This window comes from Hylaeus volcanicus, chromosome 2 (genome assembly GCF_026283585.1).
Source record: "Hylaeus volcanicus isolate JK05 chromosome 2, UHH_iyHylVolc1.0_haploid, whole genome shotgun sequence".
NCBI classification, from domain to species: domain Eukaryota; kingdom Metazoa; phylum Arthropoda; class Insecta; order Hymenoptera; family Colletidae; genus Hylaeus; species Hylaeus volcanicus.
In genome coordinates, this window is record NC_071977.1 from 15581029 (window position 1) to 15597859 (window position 16831).

The 16831-nt window shown below is 34.6% G+C and overlaps 2 protein-coding genes across 5 annotated transcripts in view; one reads left to right on the top strand and one right to left on the bottom strand.

Moving 5' to 3' along the window:
- Positions 1–16831, bottom strand: part of LOC128872848 (calcium homeostasis endoplasmic reticulum protein) — a 65740-nt gene that overhangs the window by 3517 nt on the left and 45392 nt on the right. The window contains exons 1-7 of one of the 4 annotated variants that reach the window (XM_054115936.1): positions 3889–4079; positions 3194–3364; positions 1909–2572; positions 1758–1829; positions 1142–1538; positions 599–1002; positions 128–493 (exon numbers count right to left, since the gene is read on the bottom strand). In XM_054115936.1, the coding sequence (XP_053971911.1) occupies positions 128–493; positions 599–1002; positions 1142–1538; positions 1758–1829; positions 1909–2572; positions 3194–3364; positions 3889–3907 (2093 nt within the window). In that variant the 5' untranslated portion in view covers positions 3908–4079. Of the gene's footprint in view, positions 1–127; positions 494–598; positions 1003–1141; positions 1539–1757; positions 1830–1908; positions 3365–3888; positions 4080–16831 lie in introns of those variants that run through there. The other 3 variants (XM_054115937.1, XM_054115938.1, XM_054115935.1) reach the window with 3 other exon arrangements.
- Positions 4584–7321, top strand: LOC128872851 (eukaryotic translation initiation factor 3 subunit G). The gene is made up of 3 exons (XM_054115943.1): positions 4584–4742; positions 5186–5639; positions 5712–7321. The coding sequence occupies exons 2-3, from the start codon at positions 5195–5197 to the stop codon at positions 6122–6124; spliced, it is 858 nt and encodes a 285-aa protein (XP_053971918.1). The 5' UTR covers positions 4584–4742; positions 5186–5194; the 3' UTR covers positions 6125–7321.

Consider the following 16831-nt stretch of genomic DNA (forward strand, 5'->3'; position numbering starts at 1 on the left):
CATCGGCGGCTTAGCCGTTGAACCTAGATCGGTAGTGGGGTTACAGCAGGCGGTGCCTCAGGAATCAGCCCGAAATGAGCAAGTAATTCCGAGCACTGACTTATAAGATCGTTGAAACGATACTTACAGGAAGCTGGGCGGAGTTGGACTTCGATCCTGCCTGTCCATCCGCCTGTCAGGACTTCGATCCTTGTTGCTGTTCCTCCTCCTTCTGCTTCTGTTATTGTGATTGCTATTACGGCTGTTCCGTCTGTGGTTAGTTGTGGGAGACCTGGATCTGCTCCTACCCCTCGATCTCGATCGTGATCTACTTCGCGATTTACTTCGATATCGTTTCTTTGGTGGACTAGGACTTTTGGACCTTGGCCTCAAAATTGGCGACGGTGATCTCGACTTTTGCCTTATACCAGCTATTATATCCTCTTCCTTACGTTTACGTGCAGCATTCTTTGCTTTGTAATACTCGTATAAACCTAATTTCTCCCATCCATCGCTATAATATAGACATATTACATTTAATAAGATCATAATCATGTATCCATGAATCCACATCACTCGAGGACTTGATCTATACGCATAATTTATATAATAATTGTACCTGTCGCGAGGTGAGTCGTGATTTGGCGGTGCATAGAATGCTTCTACAGCTGCAACTAGCCGATCACTTGGCGGGGCAGGTGGTGGGAGCCTAATAGCATCTGGATCCAAGGGTTTATATTCGGCGTCTTCTAACTTTATTAAGGGTACCATCAAACCAGCAGGAAGCTCATAGTAAGGCATACTAGGCATTAAGTCTTCAACGGAAGGTTCGTGTATAACGGGCGGTGGACCAAACCCAGGTGGAGGTTTTGAAAAATCTGGTAACGGAACATTCGTGAATGGCGGAGGTTCACTTCCGGGAGGTACACCCCATCCAGGCGGTGGCTGACTGAAATTTACATCTGTGCCGATCGGAGCAGGAGGGCCGGAATGACTAGGTGGTAGAGACATATTCTGTTGGTTCTGTAGAGTAGTATTTTTTGATTAGTATGTGCGGGGAATATAAAAAGAAATAATAGTAAAACTACAATTTAACAGACTAATAAGTTGAATACCGTCCGTTAAATTGAGGATTTACTGCGCATAGAAATTATTAACATACCAATTGTGGTGGTGGTGGAGGTGGGGCTTTCAATTGTTGGTCAATTGCTATTTTCTGTTGCTCGATATTCTGAATTTGTCGTAAAGCATGAGTAACGAACGCTTGATGTTGTGCTTGATAATTATCGAAGGTTTGTTTCGTCGATGTTGTAATTGGTGTAATTGCACTGGCATGTTGCGCAACCAGATTAGCCTGATATTCAGACCAAGATGAACTTGGTTGTTTCAATTTATCTATAATTCCTTCATCAAAGTAATTATTTTTTGACTCCCACAAACTTAATAGCTTATTTAATTTATTAAGTTGTTCGTCTGATGCAGCTAGTGAAGTGTTACAGAACATGGGAACAACAACACTTTCCATTGCCTTGCGAAGATCCATAGATTTTTTTCTTGCACTAAAGAAGTTCAAGATTAAATATCGTGCACAAATACTATATATAGAAGTTATCGAACTTTATGACTACAATATTATTGCACAGAAATCGAAATATCAAGTTCTACATTTCAATGTAAAACATGTGTAGAAGTACAAAATATTTAATTTGAAATTTAGTGAACGCTGCAAAATATGTAATCCACGAACGATTTCTGAATAGTTATCATCGTATACTTACCAATGATGCAAGACATCATTGACCAAATAGATAATATGAAGTTTATGACCAAAATTTGTTGCCTGAATTACTCTAAAATGCATATTAAAAAATGAATTTCTATATTGTATACTTCTAGAATCGTGCAATTAAAATTTAAAGAAAGACGTACTTTTTCAACAAATGATCTGCTACAACTTGATTACTTTGTGGAGTAATTGAGTTTTGAAGTATCCAGGCTTTTCCTGCGCTTATGCTGTCTTTAGTGCAGCTATCTATAATAGGTTGTAACACTGTATCGAATGCAGCAAGATCTGTGTTTGTATTTTGCGCATTGTTTTGCAATGTTGTTTCTTGAGCTTGTCTAACAGTATCCTCAACCCTTCCTTGTTGTTGTGCCATCAGTGCAGCATGTTGTGCAGCCAGATTTTGCTCCGATTGTCTGATTTGATCCTGTAGCGTGGTCTGCTGCGATTGAAGATTTGCTAGCTCATTTTGAAGCCATCCAGGTGGGCCCCCAATGTTAACTGGTTGCGTAACTCCAGCAATAGGTGGATTCACACCTCCCATAGCACCAGGAACTGGTCCAACTGGTAGTCCTGCATTCCCTGGCGCTCCAATTTGTCCAGGTACTCCAGGTATAACGGGACCACCTTGATTTCCCACTGGTCCAATTCCCACTACTGGGTTTAATCCATTGTTCTGAGTATTTAGGCCAGGTGCAAGATTGACGTTATTCAGTGGCTGAGCGACGGTAGCGGCTGTTTGCTGCTGCTGCGAAACGTTTAAACGTGGGTCTGCATTTTGCATTGGATTTATTCCTTTTTGCTTTAAAACTGTAAACGAATGACGGTGGATTATTGTAAGATGTTTGATTCCTTCAATGGATATTGAAAAAGTATACAAATAGTCCAATTTCTGTTGACTTTTATCTTCTACCAGTGCATAATAAAATTCTTGGCATTTATGAGAGAAGTATATCGAAAATTCAGTAAGTCTTTTGAGAGCACTATACTCTTTCCCTGTTTTTATATACATATATATGTATACATATAGGTATACATATATTTTTTTTTACAGTACTAGGGTATTACAGGGTATATAGTTATTGTAGATGGATTATAGTTCCCACATAGATTGAAGAACAATATATTGACAATGTAGTCCGTATTAGATAAGCTCCAGTAAGAATCTTAAAACTACATCTTCTTAAAATCACCATTGCCAAGAAATAGAATATGTCTTTAGCTAAAGCATTCTGCTTAATAAATAGCAATCCCAAAATCTTGAAATGAAGCTCTCATATTCGATGAATAATAGTTTTGTATGTTCACTATGACGAATTCAGACCCTTTCACCCGTATCTCTTTTTCAAAGTCATTCCTTGTTCGTCGAATAAAGCATGGCCATTATGCTTCTCAATTGTTGTAGCTGTTAAGGGGCTGTATCCCACTTACTGGCTTGCTCTGTAGTCACTTTGTATTGATAGTAGTTGAAGTGCTCTCCGCCAAACAGGAAACCAAACTTTGGGTTGTTCTTCTGCTTGTTTTTCGTCATCTGCTCGAACTCTGGTCCGTTGCGAGCCACAAACTGTGCCAGCTTGTCTATGATGTTCCGTAACTCTGTATCTGGGTATTATACCAAAATCAATAGAATTAGTACGACGATAAATTACTTAAGAATTAACTTGTTCAAGTATTACAATATAAATGGCAATGTTTAAATACAGTACTGAAATAGGATCTCTTATTTTTAAAGTATGCAGTCCTAAATCAGCCCATCGCAACCTGAAAGATTGAATCCGTTTTGAAAGTTAACACTTTGTGAATATATCTACGAAAATTTGTACGAGTGATATTTTAATTCGTCAATCGAATAGTTTTTTTTGTAACGTGTAACCTAATATATTGCACAGGTTTACATAACCTATTATCTAAAATCTAACTTTTTTCTCTTTTTAAATACATCTCGTTACTCCCGTCGTGTAGTAACTCGCAAATCCTCAATTATGACTAATCAAAGCGCTAAAACGATAGATCACAGACATTACGATTAATAAGAAAGGTGGAATGTTAATACGCTCGCTCGAAGAGGGAATGTGCAAGAAGACCGCGCTTCACCGGATCGCCAGATCACAACATTCATTTCTTACCTGCAGGTGCCTGGTCCATTATCGCGACTACTCTTTTACTTTAGCACTGAATACAATCGCGTTCGTTTTTAGTTTCGTTAACACCTTTTCGTACACAATCGAAATTCGGTTCCGGGAAACATTATTTTCTCACAGTGAACACGACAACGCTAGACGTCGCCATTAATTTTGGAACATTCATGTTTCCTAAACCTACCGCCAGGACCGCTGAGACGCCGACTTATCATACGCGGAAATACCTCCATTTCTACAGATCTCAAGGACGGTTGACGGTGCATATTTGTTATAACAGACGGAACGGGAATCAAGGTTTAAACCATACATGTAAATATATGGTTTAAACATTCTTCAGTCATCTTACCTTGATCAGCAGCCTATAATTTAAAAACAGACTCTCAAAACAAATTGATTGCATCTCAACCTACGAAAAATACAACTACGAGGGGTAGTTTTAATATAAACAGAAATACATTCTTGAAATAGATTACAAAAATTGAATTTTCTTAGGTCTCAAGTTACCTTTGTGTTGTTTTCAGTTATATACATGATTTAAGAAATGATCTTTTCTAACAATTACTTTTCATTTCTATTTAATGTTTACAAAATCAAAATTGTGTTAAACTATTTACAGTACATGTTGAGTAACTGAAAAACACGTGAGAAAAGATACGCGTTTCAATTTTGCCGCGCTTTGAATAAATAGTAACGTGACCAAAGTAAGATGGCTGAACTGTTCGTGTCCATTTTGACTCGTTTTCATTCGTGCTAGAGAAGTCGCGTTTTTGTCAATTTTTTGTAGTGTTTGTGACCATTTCAATTGGTCTCGTGATTGCTACAAATTTCAATTATTTACGGTAATACATTTTTAAAGAAATAACAATTTTTATCACACATTATTATCTTTATGCTTTCGTACCCTAAACGTGTTTAGTACTTGTTGATCTTGTATAGAACACATTTCTGCGTATTTTTTGTTGAGATTTAATCATTTGTAATTAATTATTTTTCCGTAGTTTTAACGTTGTCGATAACGTTGCTTTGAATACATGTAATATTTAGTTGATTTCACTATCTAACCTAAAAATCATCGTGTCACATCTGTCACATATTTAACGTAATTACCTCACTTTTGCATTACTCAAAGACTTGAACGTATAATTGTGTAATTGTTATTTACTGTTTCATAATTTCTAAAATCGTTATGTATGCAATCATCTCAGATTAGACTGGAGCAGAAATTCTAAAATGCTTCATGGTGACTAATTAATTAATTGCATGGTTTATGCTAATTCCATAGGTTTTGAAGATGCCAGTAGCAGACGTAAAATCCAGTTGGGCTGATGAGGTAGAGGAGGAAGTAGGAGCATTGCCTCCACCTTCGGAGACTTATGACAATGGATTTAAAATTCTCACGGAATATAAATATAATCAAGATAATAAGAAGGTCAAAGTTGTTCGTACATACAAGATTGAGAGACGTATAGTATCGAAGACAATTGCTGTGCGAAAAAATTGGGCTAAATTTGGAGATTCTGCGGATGACCGGCCTGGACCAAATCCTGCTACTACAGTTGGTGGTGAAGACATTTTCATGCAATTCATTTCCAGCAAAGAAGAAGAAAATAAGGTTGAAGAAGACAGTCTTGATAAATTGAAGAATATGGGTGATAAAGGTGTTGTCAAGTGTCGTAATTGTAATGGAGACCATTGGACTTCAAAATGTCCATACAAAGATACTGTTCTTGCTGGAGGTATATATATTTATCACTATACAATTAGGTTTGGAAAGCTTATTATTTCTTGATTCTTCATTTAATTTTCAGGAAAAGTACCAGATGATAAGAAACCACTTGTTACTCCTGGTGCTCCTGGTGCTATGGCAGAATTGAAACCTCAAAGTGGCAAATATGTACCACCTGGTATGCGCGAAGGGGGCAATAAACGCGGGGATTCTATGCAAATGCAAAGACGTGAAGACATTACTACTATTCGTATCTCCAATTTATCAGAGAGTACTACAGACGCTGACTTGGATGAGCTTGTCAAGCCATTTGGATGTGTTCTTAAATTTTATCTTCCAAAAGACAAACAGACCAATCTTTGCAAAGGTTTCGCATATGTGCATTTCAAGTATAGAGTGGATGCTGCGAAAGCTATTGCTACGCTCAATGGTTATGGTTACGACCATCTCATTTTGAACGTGGATTGGTCAAAGCCACAAACACAAAATAATTAAAATTATAATGTAAGAAATTAAATTTTTATTACTTGGATTCTACAGCATGTAACAGAATGGGGGAGTCTATTAGAACTATTTTGTGATTGTGACATCAAAAGCAGAAAAACAAAGCATTTGATTTCATTTAGTAATGCTTCAAAACGTAAAAGTTAGTATAGTAAGACATACTAAACGGTAACTAAACGAATGTTGATAGCTTTACTAATGTTTAAATTCGATCAATTTACAAAACAGTTTCTCTGCTTTTAGTGTCACAATTTACTGTCAATTTTGATTCACAAAAATCTATTTCATTCGCTATTGGAAAAAATCGACGATGTACCCATTAAACTGTAAGTTGTATTCCTAGCATCTAATTAAAAATAGATCATATGCTATAATATGTCGTATTTATTAACTGAATACTAACAACTCAGGTCAGCACAGAGAATATTGGTAATGTTTAATAGTTTTAAATAGCTGAGGGCGTTGATCATATTTTTATCAAATTAGTTCAGCTCATTCACTGTTAGATGGTTATATTATTTGAGTTTGAGTTTATTTAAGGTGTGCAAAAGAAAATTCCTTGCATTGCACCTATCAGATACATCCTTTTTGAAATACATATTTCCGTTTGCTGAATACATAATACAAGATACAAAAATATTAAGTTTACAATGTTCTTATTCTATGCCTTATTGCTAAATATCTGTATAACTGTGATTTTATATTATCTAAATCATTGTTCGTTCTTCTTATTCTTATCATTCTTTAAGGTTAACAATTCATTTATTCTTAAAGTCTCTCTTTTCGTGATATCACATTTTAGCAGGTACTGTTAGTATGCTACTTTATACGCCACTACTTTAGACACATAACTTGCTCTTACACTAGAATAATACTGACTTGAACTTACAGAAAAAAAGAACAACTGGAGCATAACCATTTATAAAAAGAGCTGCGCTTACATCATCGTAAAGGAAACTTAAATTTAATATAAAACAATACAATTTATAAGTATTATATTATTGTGATTACCAGCGCAATATTATACTCTATGGTTTTAATATTTTGGCATATTTATCTTTTCACTTATATTGTCCATCACAATGTTTCTATATAATTAATATCTAATTCTATGTTTCTTCACGGCTCTTAGGAACTTCGTTGTTGCTTTTCCTTTTTTTGGTTATTAATTACTTATTTAAATTAAAATCGTTTCATACCATCGTATTTTATTTTCCGACTCTAAACTTCATCTCTATTGTTTTATTATCTTTTCCTTATATCCCTTAGCTTTGAAGTCAAAAAATCCATTCGTTTTTCTACCTCAATATCATTAGTTTTTGTATCAAATTATTTTATTGATACTATTTAAAAATTTCATTATAGTTTTATACACTTTAACCTTATGTAATCTTAATAGTCCAAAAACTGTTTCTCCTGCTTTGTCTATTTTTTTTCTTAATCTCTCTCTCAATTATATAGTGAGCATTTGAATATCACATGGTCAATATCTTCTTCTGACTGACCACAGTAACACATTGGGTCATTAATAATTTCCTTTCTGGTTAGAGATGCTTTTATGTTGTAATGATTGTTTCTGATTCGTGAGATTAGTCTAACTGTTTCTCTGTTCAAATTATGCCTACATTTGTCGAATTATGGTTTATATTTCCTTTTGTTTAAATCCGGACGTATTTCTTCAAAAAAGGTTTTTCCTTTCTCCATACCTATTGAACACATTTTCTCTCTGAACTTGGTCCAATATTTTTGTTTTAGTTTTACCAAAAGTTCTTTAGCTGGAATTTTCTAACTTTTGTCAGGACTGTTATTTGTTTGTATTTTCGTTTCTTTATCTGCACATTTATTTCCCTCAATTCCGACGTGCTCTCGCACTCAACCTATTATTACTTTTCCTTTGTTATAATTTCTTGCTAGTTTCCAGATTTTATATACCCACAGATTTTCCTTATACATGTCTGTCATATTTTCCAAGCCAGCTAAGCCTGACATGGAATCCGTTAGTATTATACAGTTTTCTTCTTTTGTGGAATGATAGGTCATCTTCAACGCTTTGTTGATTCCTATTATTTCGGTCGTAAATATGGTAAATTCTTTAAATATCGCCAATCCATCTATTGTATACTCTCCATTTTTGTACGATATTATTCCAACCCCACTTGCTGGTTTGTTTGGTATTTTGCTTCCATCTATGTATACGACCAACGTGTTGTACTCTGGAATCCTACCTATTTCCGTGTCAAACGATAAACATCTTTCTTCTACTCTATTATTGTCATTAAAGAATGTATTCCAGTATTCTATTCTCTCCTGGGTAAGATTCCTTGGGTATACACATTCCCTTATGTTTCAAACCTCATAAAAAGCTTCTTCTGATATATTCGTAAAATTTTTGTAAAGGATTGGCTTTTTATTTCTGTGATTTTTCAATAATTTAAAAGTTGGATTTTGTTCCCTACCTTTCTCCCATTGTTTTATCTAATATTTGCTGGCTAGATATTTTGGTCTGTTTTTTAGGCCTATTCATCCCCCTTCCATATATGTATGTGACGTTCAGCAGCGTCGACATCCTGTATCCTACCACTGCCTTGATGGCCACGGTTTGCAACTTTCTGATATTTTCATTAAGTTGTTCTTGTTTTTTTTTGTCATTCATACATATTGTTACTCCGTATTCCATAACGGATACAATTAATGCTCTCGTCAACATTAATGCGTAACATTCTTTAATATCTTTGTTTCTATGACACAGGAACCTCACAATATTTAGTCTTTTTTTAACTTTTTGTATAACTGCTTCAAATTGTTCTTTCAAATTTAGCTTATCTAAAATTATTCTTATAAATTTTGCAGTTATACCATTTGAGTTCTAGTTCGAGTTCTCGAATTTTAAGTGCATGGGATGTTGTTATAATCTTACCTCGCTTCGTGTGTAGGGAATACATAAAACTAAACATAGAGAATCCTTGTTTTAACTGTTTATTAAGGGAAAAAAGAAAAGAAAGAATAGTGCAGTTTATAAAAGAAAATAGAACAGAACAAAATAATACAGACCACACATAGTCCAGACTACACATTTTACACACTCATACGTTACCGCGAGCGCTCCAACGGTATACGCGCGCTCTGATTGGTCAGTATTTTCCGTTAATATCTCCTCGACGAAGCCTTGGACAACATTTTCACTAAGGAAAAAGTTGTTTCAAATCACCTCCCGAACCACCCCTTTCAAGGTGTTACAATATTTTTTGGACACCCTGTATATCGGTATATTCGTATACTAGGGTCACCGGACTGCGATGCCTCAAAAATCTGGAGCCCCGGCCGGTTGCCTGACCGCCCCCCCCCCCACCCCTAACGCCGGCCCTACTACCCCTATTATGCCATTTGCTACCCCATAATCACGCACGTATAAATATATCGATAGATCAAAATTTGAATTTAGTTAAGTAACCAGTTATGTAGAAATAATTTCTTCTAACGTGTTTTACAACAGAAAATGTAGCGCGCGCCATAACTGTTAACAACATATTCGAAATGCTCATAAAAAAACATACATACGTTCGCATTATACATTATGAGAATAAATTACATTTAAATATATTCTAATGACACAACAAAAATATTGTTTTATTACTTTCAAAAGAAAGAAAGAAATGCATTGTTGTTACATGTATGTAAATGCGAGATCGTTTAATCTATTATATCTATTTCCGAATGTTTCTCGCTAATCAATTCAATGACTATATTAATCATTTTCTACAAAGTTATGGTAAATAGTTCCTGATTTATCCTTCATGAGTACATGTTATTTTACGTATGACGTAAATTACAAATAAATGGTGAAATCGAACTTGGGATTTCCTATAAGATACTTATTAACAACATTCCGAGAAACGAGAAGAATGTTAGGAGACACGTGCCTAAAAATTAACACAAATTATAGAAATCGATTAGCAAAAGGTCAATGTTATGACGATTCGAATGGAATAAATATACTTTCGCAACACTCCGACTTATCGAATTTGTGAAATGTTATACCAAGGTCTGCGACTCGTTCAAGGCCGAATAATGAATTTCGTAGGATGGATATCGAGTATAATTATATCTGTATTTTATTTTATTGTTTTCTCTTTTCAATGTTCGGGTAGGATTTAAATATTTTATTTCAATTTTGTATTCTGCTTACGTTACTCGTATGAACATTTATTTGTAAGCCAAGTTTTTGTTCCCATAAATTTTGATTCGTTGCATTTGCTCGCCATCTGTCCTGTATATGATGTATTTTCCATTTAGGGGATGTCCCTTAAAGGTGGAATTGCATGTTTATACGTATTGATGGCTTGGCAAAATTAAATTCGATTTATTTAAATGGAAATCTGACTGACACATTTTCAATGTACTCTATATACAGTGGGTGTAGAAAGTATTCGTACACCGATCAATTTCCAAAAAAACTATGTGAAATTGTAATTTATTAACTTGTTTTTTATAAACAATGACATTCTACATATTCTCGGAAATCTCTAGAATAGATAGATTACAAAAAAAATAGCTATTTATGTAAGTTAAGAAATTAACAAAAACAAAAAAAAAACAATCAATCGATAGGAATGTTGAAGCAATAAGTAATCGCACAACTGTTTAATTTTTAAAACTTGATTAAAAAAAAGAAATTTACATTAATTTACAAGTATATAGTACTTCTTTTGTGAGGTTTCCTTTTGATTTTATCATTATTGTAACTCTTCTAAGCGTTAAATTAACTAAATTATTAGTTATTCGAAGTGGGATCTTTTTCCATTCCTCTATTGGAGCCATTTTCAAAAGTGCTTTACTGGAAATTTGATGTTTTCTAATTCGTACGGAGCAATAAACTAATGTGTTTACGTTACAAACTCTACTATAAATGGTTCGTCATAAGAATCGTACAAATACTTATTGTTTCTATACTTTTACCCACTTTTCGCATTTTTTTGTTAATTTTACAAATTATATTAACTAGTAAATGTTGTTTGTATGTAATATGTAAAATATCATTGATTATAAAAAAAGATATTAAGAAATTACAATTTCGCATAAAAGTTTTTTGGGTACGAATACATTCTACACCCACTGTATTCAACAAACTGCATTTGTAGAAGGTAGGGCTGTTTTTATAACCACTGCTGTATGTCTTGTAGGTACTTGTTTATTCCATTTCCTTTATTATAAATATATGTAAATCCTGTGCCTTTATTCACTGTCTCCAATGACGTATGCATGGGGGAGGATTCTGAAGGTCAGAGCCACTCTTATAACTTTTAATCAAATCTTTCATAAACACGTTGAATAAAAATTCACGTAATTTTTATTAATTTACATAGTTCGTGTGGTGAATGTTTATACAGTTCGTATAACTTATATGGCTTTTTAAACTGACTTTTTAAAATTATGGTACGGAGAAGCATTTTTATTATATGATAATGGAAGCAGCAAAATGTGTCAGAGTATTTAAAAAAAATTAGGTTTCCAGTAGAATTCGTGAATATAAGAAAGGAAGACAAAAGTAACTTTAATCGAGTTTACATCCACACAAGTACATTTAAATTTCCGCGTAACAAGTACCAACTGACCTCGCTCGAAACAACAAGAAGACTTCAATTTAAATCGCAAGAAATAAACGCGAAGTATACGAGATCGCTCATGTTGTCTCTACATTTTTCAAAAGGAAAAGGAGTACCGCAACAGTCTCTTCCGCGTGTGTAACTAAAGAGCACCGCCACGCCACGTCTGCAAAAAATTTGATCCAATCTCTCTTGTAACTCTCGAGGAATCATGGCTAGCAGTTCCAAAAAAAGGACAGTTTCGAGGGAAAGACGTTCAATTTCTCTTATTGCATTCTGGACTGCAGAACTGGTGTCCTTCAAGTCTGCATAACTCGAGGAATTTCAATTCTATCTTAACGGCACACATTTTGAAGTTATAAATGCTCAAAAATTGGCTCGAAAGTAGTTCAAACGATAGCTAAAAAACTATATTTTAACACCAAACCTACCAAGATCGGTCAAATGATTTTCAAACTTTTGTGTGCAGTTCTTATATTATATGTCAAAAAAACTATTTCATCGAATGTCTGTGAAAAGATGAATTCTACGCAAAATTTGTATATAATATTTGTTGTAGACGATTTAATTTTCTATAAAAATACGCCCTTGTATAATTAAAAAAAAAAACAATATTTTATGAGTTATTCCCGAAAAACTGAGTTCCTACCCTAGTAGCAATTATTATTGGCATTTTGATGGGCCATTGACGTGATATCGGTTGGCCAACAGTTAGGATTGTCGCCCTTTTCTTCAACTGCGCCAATAATCACACCCAATGTAGGCCCCACGTTACTTTCAATATAAAGGGCCAACTGAAAATTCCTTTCCGTAGGGCCAACTCTTGACTAGGTACAATAAATCAACAGTAGGCAGACAATTGGCTCTAGTACACTTCAATAAAACAGCTTTCAGAATGTTTTTTGGAGATTATTTCTTTTACATATGAGATTTATACCTTAATTGAATAATACCATTGAAATAAAAACCAATTTGTATATTTGAAATTTTGTAATGTTAGTCTTCTATTCAACTTTTGGATGTGTAACGTTCATTAACGGGCATTATCCCCCCTTGTAAAGCTTTATTAAATTTTTCCATTAATTTATATGGAGGCCACATGCATTCTTTTTTTAAAGACGTAAACCACTCCGATCGTACAACACCACCACTTCCATTGTCACCATCTTGAGTTGCTTCAAATTCAATTACTTTCTACATTATGTAAAAATAAAATAGAAAAAATATTATATACGAAGCGCGTCTAATCGTGATAAATGCACGCGTTCAACTGCATTAGTGCCTCGTCGCTTCCTACCGTCGCCTTCGTCGATCAGTTTTTTGATTTATAACCGTCGTTGTTAGGAACAAAGATTCGCATGAACTAAAAATGTATATTAAATAGAACCCAATAAAACAATACAGACCCCAATACAGAACCCAATAAAACAATAAGAACAGATCTTTCACTTTCCATATTAAATTACTACTTACCTGTTTTACATTAGAACGGATCACCAAACGGACTGCAAGACGCCATGGAACTATACACAATATACATATAACAGTCATTTCACCTTTGACTCGAAAAATAAAACACTCGCGTTGCGAATTATATTCGTAATTCGCTGACTTTGACTGGCTTCACGCACGTCATTTTCAATCATTATTCGTGCTTTATTGCAAATGTCAATGCGTAACATAAAATAAAGTAATGGATAACAAAAATGAACTGTCTGGTGACAACGGTGCCCGCCCAGCATCACATCGATTAAAAATTAAAAGAAACAAGAGTCCAAAGACTCGCCCCGTCGTTGTGCCGGCAACAAAGCTTTTCATTTGTTTTTATTTTTGCTTTCTGAAATTAAAGTAGACAAATTTGATGAATAATCAATTAATGAAGTTCAATATACTGTACATAACAAAACTTCAATGGGCCAACTATGGCCCAACGATAGAAAACCGCAAGTACTATTCATAAATAATTATTCTTGAAAATAGAAAGAACTCATTTTAGAATATAACAACAGATTCTTGTTTGTAACAAGATTTCCACAACGTCTAAGAACAACGTTTAGGCGTTGGCGTGCTTTGATTGGTCTGACGTAGTATTATTGTTGCAAGGTTCTTAATTGTTAATTAACCAACTATAGTAATTGTTAGCCCAACATTGGGCATTTGTAGGCAAAAGGACTAACTACGTATATCCCAACTGATTCCCAACTATTGGAAACCATTGGCCAACCATAAATGCTACTAGAGTATAATATACAGGGTGTCCCAAAAATGTTATAACACCTTGAAAGGGGTGGTTCGGGAGGTGATTTGAAACAACTTTTTCCTTAGCGAAAATGTCCGAGGCTTCGTTGAGGAGATATTAAACACAGGAAAACACTGATCAATCAGAGCGCGCGTATACCGTTTGAGCGGCCGCGGTAGCGTAGGCTACGCGCTAGGCGGTCGCACTCGTCCGCGAACAAGTGACTTGACGACCTTGACGTTACATTTGGCGTGCAAAACCACTAATTGTTATTTATCACAGTGATCGCAAAATCACGATCACGATGGTGATTTAATTTAATTCACGAGGCTGATCGTGATTTAATTTCATACACGAGCGTGACCGTGGTTCTTTTATCTTGCTAGAATTGCGTGATCACAATTCTTGATCTTAATTAAAGTACTTTTTATAACATTTTTCAATATACATAGTTTGCATACAAAATTCCGCATATAATATCAATTTCAATTTCCTTTATTAAGTAAATTAGTAGATCATTTATTTTGTATGGTGGCTACTTCAGTCCCATGCGAAAGAATATTTTCTAAAGCAGGATTACTTTTATCGGAAAAAAGGAACAGATTGCAAGCAGAGAAATGATCTATGCTATTATTCTTGAACAGCAATACATAGTTACTTATTTGTTATTATATATATTTTATTCCATTGTTATTTTGTTCTTTGTATTTTAATTATAGTATTCGTATTATGTTGTATGTATTAATTATATTATTTTCTAACATTGTTACATTTTGTAACAGTCTAAAGACACTTACAACTAAACTAAGACTTGCAATTCATAATTATTGACTTATATTCATTACTCTTCACTGTTCCTCATTAAAGCATTCCTTTATTTACTATTCTTTACTTTACTTTATTTTATGGGGTGCAGGTAATTCGCATTTTTGTTTTGATGTCGTTAATTACATACTTATGTAGAATATATGTAAAATATACAGGTTAGGGTGTTTTCCATTGAGCTCTATCCAAACTGGAGTGTGAACTCCTGTAGGAAGAAGTGGAGGGTCGACGGAAGTCTGAGAGAAATGCAAAATGGGTGGTTCCGGTATTATCCTATAGCAAATTTATTTGTAGAGGGCATTGAACTCTATCCTAACTGGAGTGTGACCTGCGAGAGAGAAGCCGGTCCGAGAGAGATGCAAGATGAGTGGTTTCGGTGGTACTATTCTATAGCAAATTTATGTGTGGAGGGAGAACAGACTCCTCATTGTTTGAATTTCGCTGCACTAGGAATTATTTACAGATTAATTATGTACAGATTTGAGTTTTATTTCCTTTTTATTGATATATAAAACGATAGAAACATTAATAATAATGACATAATAATGAAATACTATACATAATTTACATACCATAATTTAGATCATACAAATACATACAATTTGGTATTGAGCTAAATTTGATTATTTGTCACGATTCAATTTATATTGTATTTATCCAATTTTATGCGGAAAAGAATCTGAAAGTAACTCACTCGACAATAGTCAGCGATGCTCGGGTAAGTTATGTTACGGCGTACGTTTGTTCCCCCTCTACAAATAAATTTGCTATAGGATAATACCGGAACCAACCATTTTGCATTTCTCTTGAACCGCCGTCGCCTCTACTTCTTCCTACGGGAGTTCGCACTCCAGTTAGGATAGAGCTCAATGGAAGATTCTAACAACGCGTGCAAGGAACGGTTATGTTCTTCACCAATCAGAAGCGATCACGAAAAATCACAAACCACTGTGAAAAATCACCGTGGTTGCCAACGAACCTGATCGAATCACGAGTGATTCACAAGCAGAAGTTCTAGCTATCTCTACTTGACGTGCATCGAAGAAAAAAACATTGTTCGCGTACAAGCGCGGCCGCTTAGCACATAGCCTTCGCTACCACGGCCGTTCCAACGGTATACGCGCGTTCTGATTGGTCAGAGCTGATTTTCTGTTAATATCTCCTTAACGAAGCCACGAGCAACACTTTCGCTAAAGAAAAAGTTGTTTCAAATATCATTTCAAACCACCCCTTTTCAAGGTGTTACAACATTTTTGAGACACTCTGTATATTTTAACCCTTTGCACTCGGGAGGTGACTCTCAGTCACCATTAGGTTTCACGCAGCAAATCTATCAGCAATAATGTTTCTTTAGGTTTAATTTCTTTGGAACACGAAATGTGAATAAAATGATTGTCGATGCGGTAAAGGTGACCTGATTCTCAAATCTCGATAGCTTAACATTCGTGGCAATAGAATGCTAAGAAAGCATCTCGAGTTGCTGGTAGATACTAAAACAAAGGCCTCTAGTGCAATGGGTTAACCTCAGTTGTCAAGCTTACAAAATATATTACTCCAAAAAGACATATTGTAGTGGCCGTATGTTAAGACGGCACAGGTTATGAATGCTCGAATACAAAGGCATACGATTAATCTCTTAACACTTTACTAACCGGTTGTGTTTGGACATGCAATTAAATTTTATAATACTTTTTCTTTTCATAACTTTAGTATTACACAATACTTATTTTATCCTATTAGGATCGTTTTTAGATCAATATTTACAGTGGGTGTAGAATGTATTCGTACACCGATCAATTTCCCAAAAAACTCTTGTGTGAAATTGTAGTTTCTTAATTCCTTTTTTTATAATCAATGATATTTTACATATTCTCGGAAGTTTCTAAGATAGATATAGTCTAAACAACATTTATTAGTTAATATAATTTGTGAAATTAACAAAAAAATGCGTAAAGTGGGTAAAAGTATAGAAGCAATAAGTACATATTTGTACGATTCTTATGACGAACCATTTACAGTAGAGTTTGTAAC

Excerpts from the sequence above, each read along its gene's own strand:
- LOC128872851 (XM_054115943.1), top strand. The coding sequence starts at position 5,195 with ATGCCAGTAGCAGACGTAAAATCCAGTTGGGCTGATGAGGTAGAGGAG. Across the intron at positions 5,640-5,711 it reads AGATACTGTTCTTGCTGGAG|GAAAAGTACCAGATGATAAG; the intron begins GTATATATATTT and ends TTTAATTTTCAG.